Raw genomic sequence first — 22,913 nt, forward strand, 5'->3', positions numbered from 1 at the left:
TAGATTCTTATTCACGTTTAAACATTCAATAAAAGAAAGAAAGAAACAAAAATAAATAAATAATACAAGGGTCATTTTATATCAAATTTGGTCAGGTAAAGCATCAGGTTTTTGAGCTTACGTAGTAACAGACAGTAGTAGAGGCCAGTGTAAAAGATCTGAGCGGTAGTGTGGAGGGGAAAAAACTGAAACGAAAATGGACATTGAGGGAGATTAGACATACTTACTGTATTGTTCACACATACAGAACAAATATTTTTAAAATACATTTAATTAAAAAAAAAAAAGTTACAGTATTTATATGGTTCTCACTTATTTGTATTTACATTTTGTTAACTGTCTACATTTCTACATTTTTCAATTTTATTTAAAACATTTTTTTCAATTATATATATATATGACAGCAAAATCACAATTCTTCTGTTCATGTACCTTTGTTGGTTGTTTTTTTTTTTTTAATTTCACACTTGTTTTGGCAATGTAAACGTTTGTTTCCTATGCCAATAAAGCCCCTTTGAATTTAATTGATTAAATCCAGAGGGAGGCAGTAACGCAGCGCAGAGGATGCAAATTGCCACAAAAACTGCAAAGAAGAAGAGGTTCTCTCAGCTGAGGTTTGTGCCCAGATGGTAACCCTGTTTATTTCGCGGAACTCTCGCGAGATTTAAGGGCGTTGTTTCTTCATTGTGCGCGTTGTTTGTCATTGTACAAAATAATGATATTTTATGGTGTGACAACGCTGTGGTTAAAGTCTGGTTATGTTTAGGCACAAAACCACTTGGTTATGGTTACGGAAAGATCATGGTTTGGGTTGAAATAATCACTCTCGCGAGATCTTTCGTAAATCTGGGGTTACCATCCAGACCAGACTGTTTGATCTCACTGATCGCGCGTGGAAACTATCCACCTAAAACGAGAGCTTTTATTTTGAAGGCACAAGTTTCCGTTCTCGCGCCGTTGATCTTTTGTGTACATTGACGCGGTGTGCAACGGGGTCTGGAGGCAGATAATAACGGGTCCTGCCTGCATACTAACGAAAAAAAAAATCGCTGTTCTTCGCATTTTTATGGTCATATATCGTTTGCAGTTTGTGTAGTGTTTGCTTCACCGGCAGGCAGCGTTGATCCCCGGCCGCTGAGCCCGACCCGCCTCTCGTCCATTGTCGCTGATGGGAGCTCAGTAGCTAGCTAACTTGACGATGAAGATGGTGATGATGATGATGGTGATGATGCATCGGAGGATTTATCCCGGTGTCTCTGGCTGAGATGGAGCCTAGCTAGCGAGCTAACGGTGCCCGCCGGGATCCAGTTTGCCCGAGCCGCCGTGGATAACGTCAGCTAAATGGGTTCATCTGCGCTTTTATCGCGTTATTATCACACATTTCCACCTCTGTCCCCAGATTTGATTTGATATGAGACTGACCATGTTAACGAGCGATAACTGCTAACTTAACCGTTTAGGTTAGCCACACGTGACATCGTTTATTTCGCTCCGACAATTAGCTTCATCTCTCCGGCCGTCCGCGGATGCTTCAGTGACATTAACGGGTGAGTAACAGCAGCCACCGGGGTGATACTCAATGTCAGGGTCGGACTATACTCTGGAGGGGGTACAAGGATTATGCGCTTTGCACCAGCCCTCCGAGTTAACATTCACTATTGTCTCCTAACATACAGAGCTTAAATGTTATTAGCTACCTGTATTAGACATGTCCGTGTGTTTCGTTACTCCGGACACGTTTCTTTACATCTGCTCCCGTTATGCTAACTCAGCCTGCTGCTAGCTAGCATGTCATGGAAGTACTCGACCACGTCCCGTGCGACTGGTCCTTTTATGGTCCTTGTCTTTGCGTGTATTACTGTTACAGCTAGGCAGCTAGCGAGCAGACAGTCACGAACAACAAACAGTCACAGTCAAAAATAAATCCTCTTTAATAGTAATGAGACGTTAAGGTACACTACGCCTGTGTTATAGTTAAATTCCGTGAAATAGCCTCACCCTCAGTTTCTCCACCCTGCATAATACAACATCAGTGGTGGAGATTAACTAAGTAAATTTACTCAAGTACTCTACTTGAGTACAAATTTCAGATACTTGTGCTTTACTTGAGTATTTCCATTTGATGCTACTTTATACTTCCACTCCACTACATTTCAGAGGGAAATATTGTACTTTCTACTCCACTATATTTGACTGTTATTTTTCAGATGAATATTTGACACAATGGATAATATAACAAGCTTTTAAAATATACTTATTGTTAAAGATGAAACCAGTGCTTTCCAACCTTTTTTGGCTTTTGACGTCTTACAAAAAGCAGTGTGTGGTCAGGGTCACATTTCAGATGTCTGTGAGTTGTTAACAGCTCCACCAAATAGTGATTTTTCCCTCTAAACTTCTCACAGGGTCTCATTTCAATAAATGTTCAAATAATCCAATATTTCACCAAAAATCAAAGATTAGAGGAAAAGTACAAAAACTGAAAATGACCCCTCGGATTTATCTGGTGACCCTTTGGAGGGGCCTGGTCCTTAGGTTGGGAACCACTGGAGTAAACTAGCTAACTGTATATAAAGTAGTTGAAACTAGCTCCACCTCCAGCAGCTACAACAGTAACATGCTGCTCTAACACTGATGCTTTAGTATTAATAATATAATGATGTCATATATAATAATATATCAGTCAGAGGGACCAAACCACTACTTTTACTGCAATACTTTAACTACATCAAGCTGATAATACATATGTACTTTTACTTAAGTAGGATTCTTCATGCAGAACTTTCACTTGTAATGGAGTATTTTTACACTGCTGTATTGGTACTTTTACTTGGGTGAAGAATCTGAACGCTTCTTCCACCAGTATATAACATTTAGCTAATTTACATCCTGTTCAGAGAGTGACAGTTTGTTTACAGTAAGATAATGTTGTGTACACACATGTGTGTTTTGTCCTTTGGTAAACAACAAAAGCCGGGATGCTAATAGCTGCTGTGTCTCTGTTTCAGACGGCGTGTATCAGGATGGCACAGCTCTTGGACGGGGCCGGCAAACTGGGCTGGGTTCTACTCAAGTCTGTGATCCGTTTCGTGTTTATGTTCCTCAACAACTGTGTAGCCATCCCATCCTACTGCTTATACCTGATCCTCCTTCAGCCGCTGAGAATATGGGACAAGTCCACTTTCTGGCACGTTGAAGGAGTTATGTTCAAATGGTTGCTGGCCATGGTGTCTTCATGGGGCTGGATCGCAGGTTATACAGGTAAGATAGTTTGATTCATTGTTGTCATTGAAACATTTTTTACTTGCTGTTGGAGAAGCATGAAGATCACTTTAAAAACCTGTGAAGCTGCTCCCTACCCCCAGTTTGTGCCTCTCATGTATTTACATTCGCATTGCAGAGGTTAACATCTGCTTCACTGTAATACATATATACAATGCAATGTTTGAAAAACCTAGGACATCATTTAACAACACCTACCGCTGTTTTGAAGATATGTAGCTGTAAAGACATATGTTAACCTAATGTAAACATTTTATTTCCAGTTATTTTGATAAACTGATGTTACCTGGTGTTATTTTATATATATTCATCCAGAATAACGCGTTAATATTTTCCCTAGCGTCGTGCAAAAAGAGCAAGGACATTTGTCATTTCAGGCTGGCTGGATTAGGAAATACAGAAACAGGTATAAAATCTAATTTGTCGTGCAGCGGGTAGAAGATTGGCTGCTGATAGGAATCACTGAGGATTTTGGAAATCTCGGAACAGCAGAAGGTGTCGTTAAATGACCTTCTGTGGCTCTCAAACATCGCCGGGTATAATGTTCTTCAGAGGAACGGATGCTTACGTCTGACTCAAATGTAAATACACAAGAGGCATAAACCGGGGGCCACTTGAACACGGACAACGATGTGTAGCGGTCCGACTGACCTCCATCACCAAGTGTTTTCTCCACTTTCCGCAGAGCTTGAACATTATAATCATGATGACTTGCTTCTATAACAGAGGTGCTATAAACACTTCCCTATCTTGAAATGCAGAGCTTATTCTGCTCATAGCTGACACTTGTACTTTTGGTACATCTGGTGCTTCTTCGAGCACTCATTGACAGAAAGCATCACTTGATTCACTCATTACACTCAAGGTATAGGAATTGTTCCTGGTGTTAATTGCACACGTGGCAAGATATCACAAGCATTTGTTGGTTTCTCTCAGCTGACCGGTTGAATACCTTGAAGTGATTCAGGCAGTCAGTGGTGTTTGGTTGCACAGAGCTGCAAGCAAAATGCTTACAAATTGCTAAGTGGTGAACATGGGGAGCAACAAGGCGTGCTGATTAATAATGCAAAGCTTTCAGCCTATGGAACACCTGGTCTTGTGTTGAGCAATTTGTGTTGCACACTTTGATTGGCAGTGTTTGAACTAAGATATCTTATTACCATATCCTACAAACGGTGACTAAGGCTGGTAAGAATGTAGAGTACCAGATAAAATATACACTGTAATTTGCAATCTGGTACTTCTCATATTACTTTATATACAACTGGGTGTGTTTGGCTACATTTAGACAGCAAGTCCAAGACAATCTGGCCCAAAGTGTTTTCCTAAATGTGACGCATACCTGATTTGATGCAGAGAGGTGGAAAGTGTACACATCCAACCACAGGTGCAGCAAAAAAAACCCAGCAAATTAAAAGCAGAGGTTGTCCACACACTGAAGGTTTGCAGGCTTTAAAAAAATTTTACTGACGCAACCTCACGACCAACAAGGTCTTCATCAGGCTGCTTTTTTTTTTTTTGTTCACATAGATGTTTGTCTGATGAAAAAGACCTTTTTTTTGTAAACGTTGCATCAGCCAAAAGTTTTGGGAGCTTGCGAATTCTCAGTGCGCGGCCGGACGGACAACCTCTCATTTTCCTGTTTTCACATATCTGACGTGAGCCGGTGTGACCTCACTCTGAACACTCATGTCAGAAATCACGCAACTTTGCAAATCCAGTGCAGCATTAGTCACATTTCTGTGTGCCGGGGCTCGAGTAAGAGCTGCAGCTGAGGTGTTCAGTCGAGGGACAGTGAAGCGGGAGACAACATAATCGCACTGAATGTCACTTCAATGCAAGCGTGAGACGTATGTTTTATAAGAAAAAAAACGCTGAATAGGGCAACAGGAGTATATGAGGGCATCAACACCAAATTGACAATCTTAAAATTGATGTTAAAGAAGCAAAAAAAAGCAGCCATGACTGCATAATGAGCTATACTTCAGTATGTGAGATAAGTCCAGGTATGACGCTGTGTAGCTGCATGATGACAACATGCACAGTGACATTTTCTTTGTATTTCATTTTATTTGTACTCTTATGCAAAAGCATGCCAGGAGTTCAGTCTTTGGTATCGTTCTTTCTTTGGCACCAGCTCGTTTGGACTGCTGTCAGATATTGGCCACATTACAAAGACAGTGTCAACAATCTGACAAAAGAATCTACTACTCCTGATCCGAGTAGTATTACAACACTGGACAGTAAACACTGGCGATAGAATTGTAGCTTTCGTGTCAAAGGAAGGGGTCAGCATGCAGTAGCAATAGTCCCGAAGCGTGTGTGTGACCATCAGCGTTGTGACCCGAGCTCAAGGACATTTCGACAAGGCTGTTTCTATCAGCCCTGTTACCTGTCCCTCATAGACAGAGCAGTTCACCGCGCTGTGTGAACGACCTTTGAATCCGGACGACACGCACAATTTAGATGCTCCAGATTATGCCCAAGGTCAGAGCTTCACTGTTGTACTTACATGATATACTTGCACTGAAGGGAGGAGGATGAGGAGGAGGAGGAGGAGTGGGGGGGGGCAGCAGCTGCAAATTATTGAAATAAATTGTAAAAATTCTTTGAAAGGCCAAAAAGAAAATGACTCCCCCTTTTTTTTGCTGCTGCACTGGCACTTTGTCAGGATGACTCCATGAAATACTAGCTGTGTGTCAGGGAAACAATTATATTCATTCACAGCATGAAACACCGCAGTTCAGAGGCTGAGCTTTGGTTAACTATCAGATACAAAGGATGTTGCATCACCGCCACTGGAGAAGCAGAACAATGGCGCTTTTGTAGATAACGTTCGATCAGTACCAAATAGTGACGTATACTGTATAGTCTTTATCATCGTGATCGAAAAAGACACATCAGTTGTGACAAACGATACGTCAGAAATCTCTTCAGACTGACGGAACTGGAAGTTAAAAGTCTCAAGCTTCACATAGAGGCTTGGTTTAGTGAAGGGTGAAGGTGAGAGTATGTGTGATAGTGCGAGGTGAAAGCACTCCGTTAAGTCTCGAGCGCGTATCATAAAATGTTTCTTGATCTCTAAATGGAAATTCAAGCAAGAGCTCCACTCTGCGTGCCTGCAGCAGGACAGATTAACTGTTTTTTGCCTAATTAAGTACACAGGAGTGTGTAGGAGAACTTTTTTTTTTTTTTTTTTTGCTTGGCACCAAGGAGACAAGATTAGACTCTTAAGGTTCTTTAGGTGTTAATTTTCCTGGTATAATATCAAAAGAGAGGCTGCAATATTTGATCAGAGGAAAGATGTTTCAGCCGCTCTGCAAACAGGTTATCTTGAGAGGCGCAGCTAATTATATTTATGAAGCTTTAGACTTTTGATCTTTGATCGCTAGTAAACTGCCGTCACACTTTCAGGAGGTCTGATCACGCTGTTCTCGTAAAAGTATAACAGTGACATGCCGGAGTTGAGGACTGCTTTCAGTGAGTGAGGTCAGCGCACTTAACAGTGATATGTAACTAAATCAGCTGAGCGTCATCTCTTTTGTAGACTCTCATTTTATTGAAGAACGGGTCGACCCCGGCTAAGCAAATATTGCTTTACTGCTGCTGCTAGCTTCAATTAGCAGTGAGTTATAAACCCCTTCCCAAACCCAAAGTGTTTTATTTTATTATATAAGCTAATTGCATTCTAACGTCAGATGCTTGCATGCAGGTTGGAAAAATTAGCATCAGCCATCAGCCAAATGTTGGTAAAATATGAAAGTAGCTGGTAGATTTCAAACACAAATAATGATTCACTACGGAGCGGTCGGTGAATCTGAACATTTATCTGTCAGCGGCTGTTAGGTGTTCACATTTTTTAAAAAGTTCATTTCGCACCCTGCTTCCATGTGATTTCTGAGGCTACATTTCACTTTCAAAATACTGCTTTTGTGTTTTTTGCTGCTGCTATTTTCAGTTACCAGCATATTTAGACTTCATTGTTGTGCACAAGGCTTTTTATTTCTATTTTCGTGTGTCCATTCAGATTGTGACATCAGAAACGCAACACAGACGTACTGTCGTCGGTGCAAAAAAAAAAAAATATATATATATATATATGGTAATTATAATGTAAAGTTAACCCACTTTTGTGTCAAGCATGAATCACGCTGAAGCTGATCTTAAAAAACTGCTTGTTGGGTTGTTACACAAGTCTCCAAAATGTCTTGTACTGTGTTTTTGTGGCATTACTGTTTTGCGGTTATTTCGACCTGACCCCCTTTTTCCCTGTTGATGACAAAAGCAGCGCAACTGTATGAGGTCTCATCAGAATGTCACACACAACGCTGGGCACAAACAGGTGCACTAAAGCCAGCAGGATTAAGTTTTCATTGCATGTTACATGAGCGAGAGGTCTGTTGAACCTGTTCAGACATCAGAGATGTTGACCGTAAGATTACGTCTGTACAGCGTTGTACATTTGTTTCCAGGTTATGTGTCTTTGATCATAATTGGAGTGTGATGTTGACATAAAACACAGAGTAACCTGGTCATCCATATCCCTGTACGTACATGAATATAGCATTATCAAGACTCTGATCTCTGTTTGCTGTACACACAAGCATGTCTCCCGACTCCTCAGGTCGATCTGGGTGATGCGGAAACAATAAAATCCCAATTTAATCAAGCTTGACTTTTGTTGTGAAACGTATTTTTTCAGACAGTTCAGCAATAATAATAACAAAGTATCTCCACTGCTTGCAAGGCTGTCATAAAATACAGCTTATCCAATAAAGCTATAGTACCAGATGTTTCAACCAAGTAGAGCATGGGCATCCACTTTAATAATCAGATTCAGCACATCTAGGGCAGAAAAGTCCGCTCACTATTGATCTGCTGCTGTTTGTGTTTCTTTACAAGACTTCAGCCTGATATCTGCACAATCTGATCACTTCTCCGACGACTTCCTGGCTCGTAACAAATATGACACAGCGTCAACAAACGCAAAGATATCTTCCTACTGAAAACTACCAAATATATATTCAGTATATAAAAATAATAAATAAAACAAACTTGAACAAAAATAATTTGTTGATCATTTTGTAGTGATCGTTAAGATGCATGTTGGTTGGAGAGTGATCAGTACTACAACGATCATTCATCATGGTACTTTGAGAAACAAGATGTTTGACACAAACCACTGACTTGTGTTATCCTGCAGTGTGTTAACATGCACTTGAGTAACCAGGTTACAGTCGGTTTTCTCTCCAGGAAGCTGATTTCTTAACCGTCATGTGAACGAGAAACCTGCTTTCTGTAATCGGTGTATGAGATTAGAGAAACCTGGTTCCACAGGTAGATTTCACTCACTGGAGAACAGCGATTTCTCTGCCATGTATACGCATCCGACTCGTTTCTAATCAGCTCTTTACTAGTACGCATGTGTACAATAACAGACTGCAGACGGAGAAAGCACAGCAGCGAACGTCTGGATGGAAGGAGATATCATTACACGGAAGCGTCCTCGTATCTAAAATAATAACATCCTGAAGTCTGACTGAAGACAAAGTAGCCAGTAGATGAACATTTGACTGTCATGACTCAAAATAATAAATGTAGCAGCGATCATCTAGGTCACTTCCTGACTTAACTCGCGCATATTGTAATAATTCGAATGTTCACGATTTAGACATCTTGCACATCATGCAAAAACAAGTTCACTCAGCCCTACCTGCATGTTTTACACTGACAGTCAACTCAGCAGTTGACCGAGAATCCAATTAAATTGATGGTTTCTTTGCATTTCGACACTGTCTCGTAAATTTGGTTTCCTCGATCTTAACACTAGTAACGGAAGACGAGAGCGACACACGACACTCGACCTTTGTGCCACTTTAATCCGTGCCAGGCTTTCACTTCTACACACGTGTAAACTTATACTCCTGTTCAACATCAACTACATCACCGAAGACGCTTGTCTGCTGACAGCAGAGTTTCTAGAAAGCTTTATAAGGTGTTTCTTTCGATGTTTCTTTTTCTTATAAACCTATTAGCATAATACAGCTTTCCCAGAAACCAGGAGAAAGACCACCGTTTTCTTTGGAAAGAACACTTTAATGGCATTTTTCAATCATAACTTGAATTCCAGTGTGTTTGATCATGTTTCAGTGGTGCTGAACCAGTTGGTTGTACTGGAGTAAAATTCACTGTGGAAACTGCTCTTCATTAGTTACAGCCAGGCTACACCCACACAAGTGTTATCAGTTACTGATTAGACTTTTTCTCTGGACTGTGTGGGTGTGTACAGATCATACTTGATTGACATCCCCCTGACTGTCCTGAATTATCTTTGCTGCACCTGTTAGGAAGGGGCAGTCTATGCTTATTTTCAGAATATCAGCCTCAGCTGAGCTTCATCTCACTTCATATCTTTATTACGTTCCGTGCTATGTCCAGATGTGCAGACGTTCCTGGTATTTTGTCTGTGTAATCTATCAAAAGATGCAAAATGGATCTTATGTTAGCAACCACAATGAAAAGCTAGACATACATGCTCTAAAAGCATTACTAGTGTGCACACTTGAAAGCTTTTTATTAAAGAAAAGGATACTCTTGGTGCCTTGCAAACAGACTTTGGTAAAAGTTTAATGCGTATAGTGCATGAAAACATACTGTAGGTTGAGATGGCCATGCTGTAATGTGTTGTAGCTCTCATGGCACACTGGAGTGAAGGAGGCGAGACAGCCCGGGGTCAGTTGAGAAGGCGACAGCATGAATGGGGAATTAACATCGCTTTTGTTCTGAAGCCGTGAAACATGTTTGCATGAGCGGAGGCTGATGTTTCATTCCCTGGTGTACAGGAAGACTGCGGGGTATTGATGTGGATGAACAGCACATTATGTGGTAGATCCATATTTTAATGTTAATGTGTTGTGATCTAATGGATACAACAAACTTTTAGAAGCAATGGACGAGGTCAAATTAGCTTTTAGCTTAAATTGAGGGCAAGAAATTAAAGGCATTTCATTATATCCATTTATTTCATTGAACCAACATGGAGAGTAATGGGCTGGGTTTAATAACTGGATTTAGCCTTGTAGATTACTCTGTGGCTTGTTACAATGGGTCTTATAAGAGAAGTAAGCTGTTCCTGTACAGTCGGACGATGGCTGTGAAATTTGTTTTTAGATATCTGTAGAGATGCAACGATTAGTCAATTAATCAGTGAGACGATCAACTAAAAGGTTTGTTATTTTTCCTTATTTGATCGGAGGGTCTAAGGATAGAGGATGTTGTATGCTGTATTATAAAGCCTCCCCAGTTAAATGTGTGATATTGGGCTGTATAAATAAAATTGACTTGACAGAAAAATAATCTGCAACAATGTTGACGATCAAATAATTGTATTAAAGCATAAATTAATGGTTTGCTGGTTGCAGCTTCTCAAATGTGAGGATTTTAAGACTGTTGGTCATAAAACAAGATATTTAAAGACATCTCCTTGGGCTCTTAAATTATAACAGGCATTTTTCACTATTTTCTGACATTTATAGACAAAATGATTAATAGAGGAAAATAATCCACAGATTCATCAAAAGTGAATATAATTGTTAGTCGTAGCCTCAGATTACCGGTAAACATTTTGAAAATGCTGAAGGTATTTCATCATCCAACCTTTCAGATCCATTTCAGCTTTTGAAAGTAGGATTTAGATTCATTACTACAGAGTTGTTGACACCGATCATGATTATAGTCTGACCAAGATAGAAATTAGAAAGTAGAATCTTAGTCTTGTTCATCAACACATAACATTTTATTAACAAGGATCCCTTAAATTAGATCATCAACGAATTGTGGCCAAGACCTACTGAGCAGGACAGTTACAGTTTAAAAATAATAATAGTTTCTAAGTTACCTCAAACAGATTTGGACATTTCTGTGCTGCAGTTTCGTGTTATCTACCAATATGTATCCACTGGGAACATTTGTTGGTCTTGCTTTAATTATGATTACAACTGGCTACGTTAACCAGGCCACTACTGCTCCCCTTTTATAATTACACCAGACCAGCAAGAGATCCAAGCAGGTAAATGTGGCAGAAAAACGTCTCACCGTTTGGTTTCTGGCTGGCACTCATTCACCATTTGGGCACCCAGTTCAGCCAGTAAACAAAAAAAATATTATTTGAAAATCTCCCTTTCAACTCCGGTGTGCCAAACAGCTCTATCATTTTTTTATTCATTTATTTATTTGACTTCCTCTGAGAGAGTCATTCCTCTTTGGCACACCTGACTGAGGACAGCTACGTTCGTGGAAGACTCGGCCAAATCCCCGTCCGCCTCTAGAGAGACAGAAAGAGGTGTAGGGATGCTTTAGCTGACCACCGATACCGGATTAGACACTGTGCCTGCAGTGTGGCTGTCATCCCGCTTTGCTAACTGTGTCATCTCTCAAAGACAATTTCCCTAATGTATTCTATCTGACAGATGACCCATCTCTGTGATATCATTTCGTCTCCCGCAACAATAGGGCCTTCACCGAGCATGAAGGCACGCTCCTTATGAAATGACATTGCCTTCAGCGTACGTGCACACCCCCACACACACCCCCCCCTGTCCGAGTGTCACAGATGTGTCATTTTTTTTTTCTAGAAGTATGATCTCGATTCCTGCGCTCACGAGGATTGTTCTTATCCTCCGGAGGACAAGAGGTGAAACAAAGGCCTAAATTGAACATGTCAACATCTTGTCTCCCTCCATCCCACTTTTTTTTTTAAATCACTTTTTTTTCTAACCTCGCAGAGATCTTGTGAGGATGTTCGATGTCTTTTTATCTCATGGTCAATTCATAGTGGCTGTCTGAACTGTAACTGTAATATAATAAACAGTAAGAAGCAACAATTTGCTTTAAATGTTTGCAGTTATTGTTCATGCTCGGAGCCATGGAAAATATTCTTGGATTCCTACTAATGAACTGCTGAATGAGGTTGGCAACACATGACTAAATCTCATTGTGAACATGTTGAATAGGTAGCAGCAGGTACAGCGGGTTGAATTTCAAGGTGGAAGGAGACAAGCTTGCAACCTTTTGTCGTCTAAAACCGTTGTCACAAAAATGACTTGGCCTTTTACTGAATCTCGCGGAAATATTTAATCCTGACTGATTGCCTGAAAGGCCTTTTCTCCTGGGGTTATGACATCGGATCTTATACCTTGTTCGGTGGATTCTACACTTGCATATAATTGCGCACTAAAAGGTTTGCCCACATGTTGAAATAATGAAGAGATTTTAGCAATCTATTTCAGGAAACCTCTCAATGAAAGTCTCACTCGAAGATGCATTTCCTAGCAACACCCTTGGTTTTCTGATGTCGGGCAAACGTTTTTTGATGTCCTAGACTGTCTCATATTCTCAGTATCCAAAATCAGATGTTTTCCTTATCAGCTGACCTCCCTGATGGACAGTAGGGAGGTGCCATATCGTATAGTTCATCATAACATCAGTATAAATCTGCAGCCTCGCTCATGACTGAACCTCTGCACAACTGGATGCTCACTGTTGGTTCCACTATTGCCACCAACTGTGCCAGAAAAAAATAATTACTCCTAGATGAGTCATTTTACTGTTTTGGTTTGCCAGAGCTGTCTTTTTTTACTTTTTTTTTTTTCTTCATCTGTGAAATTCAGAGCAGTTTTAGAGCAAGAAAGTGAGACCTTCACCTCTCATTCGAACTGAAACATTTGCTGTGTTGCAATCCGAGGCTGCTGTCAATCAATCAACCTTTATTTTAAACAGCACCTTTCATACAGTTTAGTGCGATTCAAAGTGTGATACAGATGGTTGACAAGCTCATAATAAGACAATAAATAGTAAAAGAGAATTTGAGAATAACGCACAGAACACACAAACATCTCTGCTTCTGTTGTGTCTTCTGTTGTGCTCCGTGGCCTTGTTCACACCTGCCATTAACATACGTCTCGGGTGATCCCATCACAAGTAGACAGCTCTAAGTACGTCTGTTCACGCCTGGCATTAACGTGCGTCTCCACATGCGCCTTGAGTGACCACTTGTGACGGCATCTCACTTCCTCGCTCTATATGCAAATAAACATCATTTCCGTTTGCAAAGACCAAACTCGTTGTTGTTGTTTTTAACCGGTGGGAGGACCGGGGGGGTCTGGGTACTCTCTGTCCAAAGCTGTGTTTGATAACAGGATGAACAAATATGTGTGCCCCCCCCCGCCAAAATCAAATGCCCGTCTATTGGATCTAATGTTAATAAATGTTCTGTGTTTGTCTTCACATCCAAAAGGTCAGCTGTTATACACACAGTCCAGGATCACACAGTGAAATTGTTTTGGAGTAAAGCAGCCTGATAAATCCTGAGCTCATTATGTCGAGCAGCGCAAAACTAGAAACTGTAGTTATCAACTTGACAGGACAGAGGGAACTATCCAGGGGAAACACAATTAAATGTTAAGCTTCTGAAATATTTTAATAGACAGAAAAACAAGTTATTTTCTGGTTTTAGTTTAATATCTATTCCAATTGCCAATTTGAGGACGAGAACAGGGTTAGGCGAGTGGGGGGAAAAAAACAGGAAGTGGATTTAGTTTGTTTTTTTTAATTCACATGCATTTCTTTATCCTGTTATCAAACAAGTTGAACACAGCTTTGGACGGAGGGTACACGGACCGAGAGGCGGCGATGCAATTCCAGTGCCTAGTCTGCCAGAAAATAGAGGATGTCAGTTGCGTAGGTGGTCCTTCAGTGTGGCCCAGGACAAATTGCGTTCACACTGTTAAAAGAATGTGGCCACATGTGGTCTGACTGATCGGATCTCAATGTGTCTCGGGTGCGTTCACACCTGTATTTAGAGCTGTCCACTTGTAATCGAATCACCCAAGATGCATTTTAATGCCAGGTGTAAACAGGGCCTATGATTGTAGGAGACTAACACCTGAGATTTATTATCTCCCATAACAAATTGATGTCATGATGTGTTCAGTTGGCAAATCATCCATGAAAATAAGAAAAATACAACTCAGGACAACAATCTCTTAGATTTTAAGGTGAGGGGTTTTGTTTTGTTTTTTTTTTTTTTGAAAAGAAACCGTTTCCTCTGTATGACAAATTGCCAAACGCAGTCATCTCATCTCGTTTCATCATGCACCAAATATGTCAGTCCCACATCTTGTAGCTGTCTTGTTTTGCGTTGGTGTCATGTTCTGGTTTAATTAAATGTTAAACACGGTATATAAAAACAGTTCTGATGGGTTTCTCTGCCAGCAATCCTAACGTGAACTCTGCTACAGCAGGGAAACCATCACTCACTCTTCATGCTAAGGCCTGACTGATGCAACATTTGCATTACACAAAACCTGAGCGGGGCCAGGCCCACCTAGAACAATAAGGATTCACAGTAAATGTTTGCAGCCCAGCTGAATCTTTTCACCCTTTGGCTTCAGCAGACCTCCTTGGTTCCCTTTTTAATATGCAGAGCTGTTGAAGTGCGTTTAAATTACAAAGGAAGCTCTTGTGTTCTCCAGGAGGGCTATTGTTGTCACACCTCATCTAACATGAGCCATGTTTCCTCCTTTGTTGCAGCTCTTGTGTGTATCCCGTCAACAATCAGATACAGGTGATTGGCCAGTGAAGTAGCCTGTATGCTCTGAATAGAGGCCTGACAATGTAAATCAGAGGAGGGGGAGCAGAGGGCCACTGGAGATCCACTCCTGTAGGTGATAGGGGTGTGCCCGAATACAAATGCGTTATTCGGCAAAGCACAAATAGTCTGTTTTTATATGAATATTTGTTTCATACAAATATTTTAAAAATTATTTGTTTTTGGGAAGAAAAAAAAAACATGTCAAATAGCAGTTTTCAGGTTGGATACATCAGTATCTCAGTCTCTCTCCTCTGCTTCACTGTTACATCCATCAGGGGTAAGTCCCAAAGGACTCTCCACAACCTGTTGTTCCTCTTCTCCTTTCCACAAAGTTAGGTTGTAAAAAATAGGCAATAAATGAAAAGTGCAAAGAAAGAATCACCTTTGAAGTTCCACTACATGTTACATGGTGTGCTGGTTTGTGTTATGGGTGTATACATAGGTAGAGGTCTGTCTATAATGAGTAAAGTTTTAGCTCAGTAGTCTGTGCAGTTGTCTATGATCTGGGAGACTCCAGTTCAAGACCTGGTGTAGTGATCTCCTTCGTAAGGTAGTTTATTCATGAACACTTATTGTAACACTTTAATTTTCTAAAATTAAAAGCGTAATAAATACAGAAACAGGATTTTTAAGCCTCTTTCCACTTTTATTCGAATACAAATACAAATAATTTCGCTGCCTCAACAAATACAGATACAAATGCAAATACTGGGCTCTCTGCAAATCCCTAGTAGGTGCTGATAGAGATACTGGTCATTGTCATGTTGAAAGCATTTGTTTTGTCAAGAAGGAACACTTTCACTACAAACTATAAACACTAGTATATAGGGTCCAGTGATTCACCACATGGAAGAATCCTATTCATTTTGGAGAATAATGCTATATTCTGGTGGCGTGGCACTGTTGCGACCCGTGCTCCCGTCCTGTGCTGCAGTTTTTATGTTGTTTTTTTTTTTTACATTTGCTCGTCCCTCCAAACACTTTATGAGCCGTCTGTTATCAGACAGGCGCAGAAAATAGTGTCTGATCCAACTCACGTTCTCCACCCAGAGTTCCAGCTGTTACCTTCTGGTAGAAGATTCAAGGCTCCCGAGAGCAGGCTGAACTGTTATAAACGCTCCTTCCTGTTTATGTCCATTGAGCTTCTATACACTAACATAATGTAGATGTTGGCCATGAGGGTTGTGAAGTATGTCGCCGTTGTCAGGAGATGTTTATGTGTACAGGCAAACTCTGTATGTGTGTGGAAGCCATGTGCTGTTAAGATGTTGATGTTTTTTCTTTAACTATGCAATATGTATGATTTTATTTTCTGTTGAACTGCAGGACGGGGACATTGAAATATATCTTTTACAGCCTTGATGATGAGCCAGATCTTACAAGATAGGAACATATATTACACTTAGTCACATACATGTGCCTCCTTTGGCCAGATCACAGTTTTGTCTTGGTTTTTTTAGGGCAAATTTAAGCCCCACTGTAACCCGGAGGATTGCTCTTAACTGTCTAATACACCAGAAGAACTTCCACAGTTCAGTTGCAGCAATTACAGTTTAAAGCAGCCATAATAAATTTCTTTTTTTATGTTAACAATGTAATAAATGTAATGTCAGAGGCGTTGTCACTCGTAGTGATGAACCTACAGAGAATTATCACCCGACTCTACAGCTCCTCACAGCTTTACAGAGCTTTATAGAGAGTTTCAGCTATTGTTTAGCTGTCCGGCTGCAACTTTACTGTTTTGGTTCACTCTCAGTGCTCTCATAGTGTTGTTTTCAGTGACAGCAGGCAGCTGCTTTAGACAGAAAGCTCTAAAAAGTGACTGTACACTATCTTTTCAGCACCAAACAGCAAACAGACACAGTTAGTGACTAACTGGTGAACATAGTGGGAGCATATAGCAGCTAAAGAGTCAGATATTTCCCTCAGGAGTTCATAGAGACCAAAAACAGAGCTAAAAGAGAGTGATTATTGGACTTACATTCATCAGAATGGACAGAAACACAATTCCATATGATTGGTGTTGTTGCTCCATAACTGCTGGATATGTAAAGAAGCAACTGTTTGATAACAAGTTCAACATATCATTTTATAACGTTATGATAAGACAGTGTTGTATTCACATCTTGTCTCTGTCTCACGCACAGATGAATTGCATTTATAGACTAAGAGCATGACAAGAGTTTTGCTGGTCTTTACAGGCCCTCATTCATGTCAGTCCCTCAAGACCAGGGCTCTCTCACCCATAGACATCATTCAGTGATCCACTAATCCAGGATCAGATAAAGGCTTCAACAGCTCGTCAAGTTGTAAAGATTACGTACGTGTCTTTAAGAGACGGATGTATTTACACCTTTTTCTACATCTGGCTAGGACGCGTCTTGAATCCTCTTACGCAGCGGTTCGAACAGTCAGATTTCACTAATCTCATTTCAGTTTACACTTAGTCGATCTAAAAAGTTAAAGCAGTCACTTTAATCATTCATCAATCAATCATTCATGCCTCAGCATGGGGCGCAGGATACAGGTGTGTGCATCTCTAATTCAAGTAGACTTTAATAATCCAAACTAATTGTGACATGTGAATGATGCTGGCTCTAAAGACACAAATACGGAGTAGTATCTCCCCAACATTTTGGCGGATCATGATCAGAATTATTCTGTGGGTAGATAAGACCTCGATGTACCTGTGTGCAGCGTACCTTGCTTGATGTGCCTGCACTTGGCCCAAAGAACTGCAGCTCGCAGCTATATTTTGCGTTGTATTATTTTTATCATGTTGACAGTGAACAAAGCCCCGGTTCTGTTCTCAGCCTTGCATGGATGCCTTATGTGGTTTCACCGAAGAGGGAAGCATTATTTATGGATTACAGACATGCAAATAAGCTGGATCTCCTGTCCGAGCACGACGTAGACCTAACCCGCCGCTTATCTAAAACCAAAGATGTTTTACAGTCAGGCAGCTCTCGTACCAACAAGTCCAATAATAAATTTGCGTGGTGACACAAAGCCCAATGATTACGTCTTTGAACTGAGGATATGTAGACTGTAATCTTTGTGAGGCACCTGCAGTGCTCTTTACTAAAAATAAATTAATGCCACCTAAAAAAAGAAATGCGTGCACAAGTGCAGCTTCAGATGCCAAGTAGAAATCTTCCAGTTATTTCAAAGGACTTTCCTGCTAATATTTTTTTACCCTTTTACGATATTTCAGTCAGGGACATTTAGTTCTTGTAGGGGAAAATGTTATTGTGTGACTCAGAAATGGGCAACGTGCACTAAGTAGTAATACGCAGTAACTACATCTTTGTTATTCTGATGAGTTGTTGTTACACCTTTAACACCAAATGTCACTTTATAATTTCAACATACAGAAGAAATTTCAGATGATCAAATAAGGATTTGAAAGTCTGGGTAGTGTTTCATTACATTACATGCCGTCCCTTTTTTCTATCAGACTGTGACCTCTGTTCCTCTCAGTGTGGTTAATAGTGAAAGTTTTAGTGATACCAGAAACGTGCTTCTCCTTTCTCATTTCAAACCGCACCGTCAACATTTCTTCCTTCTATTTCCACATCGGTTAATAAGCTCGCTTGATGATGACTAATCCAATGCAGACGAAATACATCAAATCCAAATGTTCCCTTTGACATGATGTGATCATTCAAAATCAGCTCAGGAGACGGTCAGACCGCTTTTGACCTGAGATCCAGGCAGAGAGCTTGCGCAGATCAGACGTGTGTAGTCAGAGATTTAGTGTCACAATACTTGTGGATTCAGGAACAAGAGACAACAGGGGACAGACTGTCGGTTTTAAAGGATCTAACAGTCACTCTGGAGAAAGACAAACTTGAGTTACGTGTGTATTTCAGAGAAGGATTACTTCAATCCTTCCTAATTGTGTTGATGCCATGAACCACACCTATCTGACTTTCCCATGACTCCCAGCAAACCTGTCGCCTTCCTTAAGAAGGTTACATTTTCAGTACTGTTTGTTTGTTTGTTAGGATAACTTTAAAAACCTGGTTAACAGCTGTCGGTGAACTCTAATGGAAAGTTAGACAATGAACAAGTAATTAGTGCCTGTTCCGACTCCAAATGCACATCAGGGATTTCAAAATGATTTCAAAACATTGTAAGATAGGGGTTTTTGAACTTTGCTTGTTTCCTAGAAACTGCCGCACTTATTTGAATGAGAAACATCTGGCAGATGTTCATGTCATGCAGAGCTGCAATAATTAATCAAATAATAAAATACTTGATCAACAGCCAATTAATCCTATTTGAGGTTTTCCTGCTTAATAACTATTTTAATATCATTTTAATATCATATTTTTGTGTTTTGGACTGTTGGTTTGACCAAAAAAAGACATTTTAAGACATCAACTTGGACTCTAGGATAAACGTTTTTACTATTTTCTGATATTTTATGGACCTAACAATGAATAAAAACATAACCTGCTGTTTAATTAATAATCGTTAGCTGCAGCTCTACGGTCAGTGTCTATTTTAAAGGGGATCCATAGCTACGCACGCTCTGAGAGCTTTCTGTTTGCCTGCTTTTCTAAAAGATTTATGTCTCTTTCTGCTCTGCAGTAACGGAGTGGGGTGATGACGTGCGGCCCATCTCTGAAGAAGAGGCCATGGTCATCGTCAACCATCAGTCCACAGGAGATGTGTGTACCCTCATGATGTGCCTGCAAGACAAGGGCACGGTAAGAAGAAAGACAAATGTGTTACCTCATTGTATCCCATTTTAGGAAATCCAAGAATATAACGATGTTAAGGTTGAACGGGATGACATCAGCGGTTTGAATCAGCAGGACGCTCGACCTGTGTTTTTGCTGAAACGGTTGCTGTCTGAGCATGTCTGGATATCTGCAAATAAGGAGCTCCTGCAGAATTACACAGAGCTCTAAAAACCTGTCACAGCCTGTAAAAGGTACAGTTTTTTTTTTAATGAGCGGGTCCCCGTTTTTTTTTTTTTTTTGCCTCTTGCACGTGCACACAGGTGACGCTCTGAACAGTTCTGACAATGATTTCATGCATTCGTGATGATCTGCGGGTGGTTGTCATGCGCCCAATTATGCAGGGAAAGGCAGGGAAGAAGACTATAAGCTGGTAAACAAGGATGTAAACAATGCAGGATACTTCAAAATCAGATTTGCAGACATGTTTTGTGGAAGGACGCTGAGTTTTGTGAGTAACACTCAATGTAAACAGAGTTTGTTTACAAGAAGGCGCCACGGGGCTCCTTTGATAAGTATGTGTGTTTAAAGATGTTTGTCAAAGGTTAGCTAATGTCTCAGTTGACAGTTTGTTTATCCAAATGACTGAAAAAAAAGTGTTTACAAAAGCAAGGAATGCTATTCAAATAAAGAAAAAGTTCTTTTTGAACTGTCTGACACTGTTAGTGATCAAGTTATGGTCTGTGTTTGTCCCGTCACTATTGTATAGTGATGATTATCTTTTTATTTCAAGTCGAAACTCTAGAGACAGACTGCAGTGTAATGTTAGTGCTACGTCATGCTGTGTTGAAACTTTACAGTTTGTGGGTGAGTGAGTTTCTCAGCCAACAACAGATGTGCAAAGTTTCAAGCGGGAGGAGCGTTACATTCTTTGATACTGATCATCGCCAACAGATAAGGAAGCAAAACATGTCAAAACATCAGTGCATGCACACAGACACACACACACACACACACACACACACACCTTTACTGTTTCAGTACTCAACACATCTTCATAGAAAAAGGCAGGTCTGCTATCTATGTTAAGCTGCAGTGTGTCATGTGCACCTACGTACATACTGTCTGAAAACATCAAACCTAAATACAGATCAACAACAACAGCTGTGTTGTGTAATTGGCTATGATGACATAGAAAATAAGCAATTACAGACAGAAAGTAGGATTTTTAATATTTTAACTGTATCTGACCGTCTGTCATTGTTTTTCCCTCCTCACTACCATGTGACACTGACTACTCTCAAGGGCCTTTCAGAAAGTTCTTTGGGGATTAAAAACATTTACTCAGTGTGGATGTAAGAACATAACGGAGAGAAAAAGATTTGACAATTAAATGGAACAGAAGTGCTGCAGAGGATAAGTGTTCAACTCTAGACTGTAGCGTCACTTTATAGCTGTACTGACTGACAGTTTGGGTTTTCTTATCAGTGTGGATCAGATGTCACAAGTTGACATGAGGGCACTACACTTTGTTATAAATCAGATGTTCACTGGTCACACACAGAGAAGTAGACTCTACTTCTAGAAAAATATTGTCAGCAGCTCAAGAGAGTTTGGAAATAGAATATCAGAGAAGAAAAGTCTCATTAGCCGTCAAGCCTGAAAGTCATTTTACAATCAAGGAATCGCAACCTTGTACAAAATATCCTGGAGATCAGCTGTGAATTTTTCAGACAGCGGGGGCAGTTGTGTTGTGTATATATTTGTTGTTTTTTTCGTAATTTTTTCATTTTTTTGGTAATTTTGTTGCATTGTTGTCTTGCAGTACAGTACAATGACAATAAAGCTTTCTTTTCTTATCTTTTTTTTTTTTTTTCCTTTTTTTTTTCTTTTTGGCTGTGGCTGGCACAGTAACGGAGCTGCCGAGCTGCACTGCACAAACATGATGACATGATCTGCCTCAACAACTGCATCCCTGGCCCAGTTTATCCTCTTAGCACTGAAAGGACAGTAAGCCAAAGCTGCATCGCTGCAGGTCATAAAGGTGGAAGTGCTGAGTGGGGGCTGAATGGGGTGTCGACGCCTCCAAAGTCGTGTGTGCTATTGATCATAGAAAAATTAAGGATTGAATTAGTTTATGCCGGGTTTGTTACAGTTGTTTATTTTGTTTCTCCTCTCTTTTTCAGGTGGTACGAAAAATGATGTGGTTGATGGACCATGTGTTCAAGTATACCAACTTTGGCCTAGTGTCCCTGATCCACGGGGACTTCTTCATCAGACAAGTAAGAGACCCACAGTTGTTAAAACGGACATATCATGCACACTCTGCTCCGCTAAAAATATGCATCTAGTGTATTTTTGACAGAAGCCGTATCAAGCTGCACAGAGCAGACCAAGCCGGGCAGGAAGTCAGACACAGGAACAGCATAGAGCATCCGGTCAATTTTCAAAAAGAAAATAATCTTATATCAAGAATAAACACAATTAAAACTGACAAAAAAATAAACCATTTAACTACGTAGCGTAATTAGCCATGGTGGAAGCACAAGAGACCAAATCAACAAAATCGGGCAGTCAAAACGCTTCTCAAACACTCCCGGTCGGGTATGACGCCCTGTAGAGGACGGAACAAAACCGCAACGCAGCCGTGCCCGGTGGTATCGAGCAGAAGACCCCACCGCCGTATGAGCCAACTCTGTTTTGATTGGCCAGCGGTTTCAGAGGCTATGTAAAGGAATAGTAGATGTAGGATTTCACTTCTTGTTCTTTACTCAAAATGAAAAATTCTCAAATTCATCGATACATGTTCAAGCCTGATCCAAAATATTCGACACACGGAACAACAAAGGCTACAGAACTGACGAGGAGGAAGTAGAGGGAACATTGTAAACAAAGCGTTCAGAGCAGTTGAAGCCCTGGATTTTGACTTGCAGAGAGCATTTTAAGTTTGGAACATAATGTCTCCTTTAATTCCCGCTCAAAGATGTAACGTTATAGTGTTTTAATATTTTTATTATCACACCTTTTATTTACTCGTCAGAGGTTGAACATTAACACGCTTTGCTTCACAGTCTTAACACCACACACATTCATAGACACGGAGCCGCCCAGCACGTTGTTCAGTTGGTAAATTAGCCTCAAAGCCACATCAAGAGTCGTAGCCGAGAGACGAAAGACCTTTTTTTTTTTTTTTTTCCTCACTTGTCAACATTGTGTTTTTCCCAGAATGTCTGAGGATTAAAACCATACACCTCAAGGCCCTAACCCAACTCTTTCAACCTCCCGGCTACAAC

The 22,913-nt window shown here is 40.4% G+C and overlaps 1 protein-coding gene across 1 annotated transcript in view; it reads left to right on the plus strand.

The window, feature by feature from the left end:
• The first annotated feature begins 586 nt into the window (after positions 1-586).
• Positions 587-22,913, plus strand: part of lpgat1 (lysophosphatidylglycerol acyltransferase 1) — a 52,292-nt gene continuing 29,965 nt past the window's right edge. Inside the window, exons 1-4 of the mRNA XM_044329669.1 lie at positions 587-1,547; positions 3,009-3,261; positions 19,529-19,647; positions 21,807-21,902. Of these exons, the coding sequence (XP_044185604.1) occupies positions 3,024-3,261; positions 19,529-19,647; positions 21,807-21,902 (453 nt within the window). The 5' untranslated portion in view covers positions 587-1,547; positions 3,009-3,023. The remainder of the gene's footprint in view (positions 1,548-3,008; positions 3,262-19,528; positions 19,648-21,806; positions 21,903-22,913) is intronic.

This window comes from Thunnus albacares, chromosome 16, assembly GCF_914725855.1.
Source record: "Thunnus albacares chromosome 16, fThuAlb1.1, whole genome shotgun sequence".
Lineage (NCBI taxonomy): Eukaryota > Metazoa > Chordata > Actinopteri > Scombriformes > Scombridae > Thunnus > Thunnus albacares.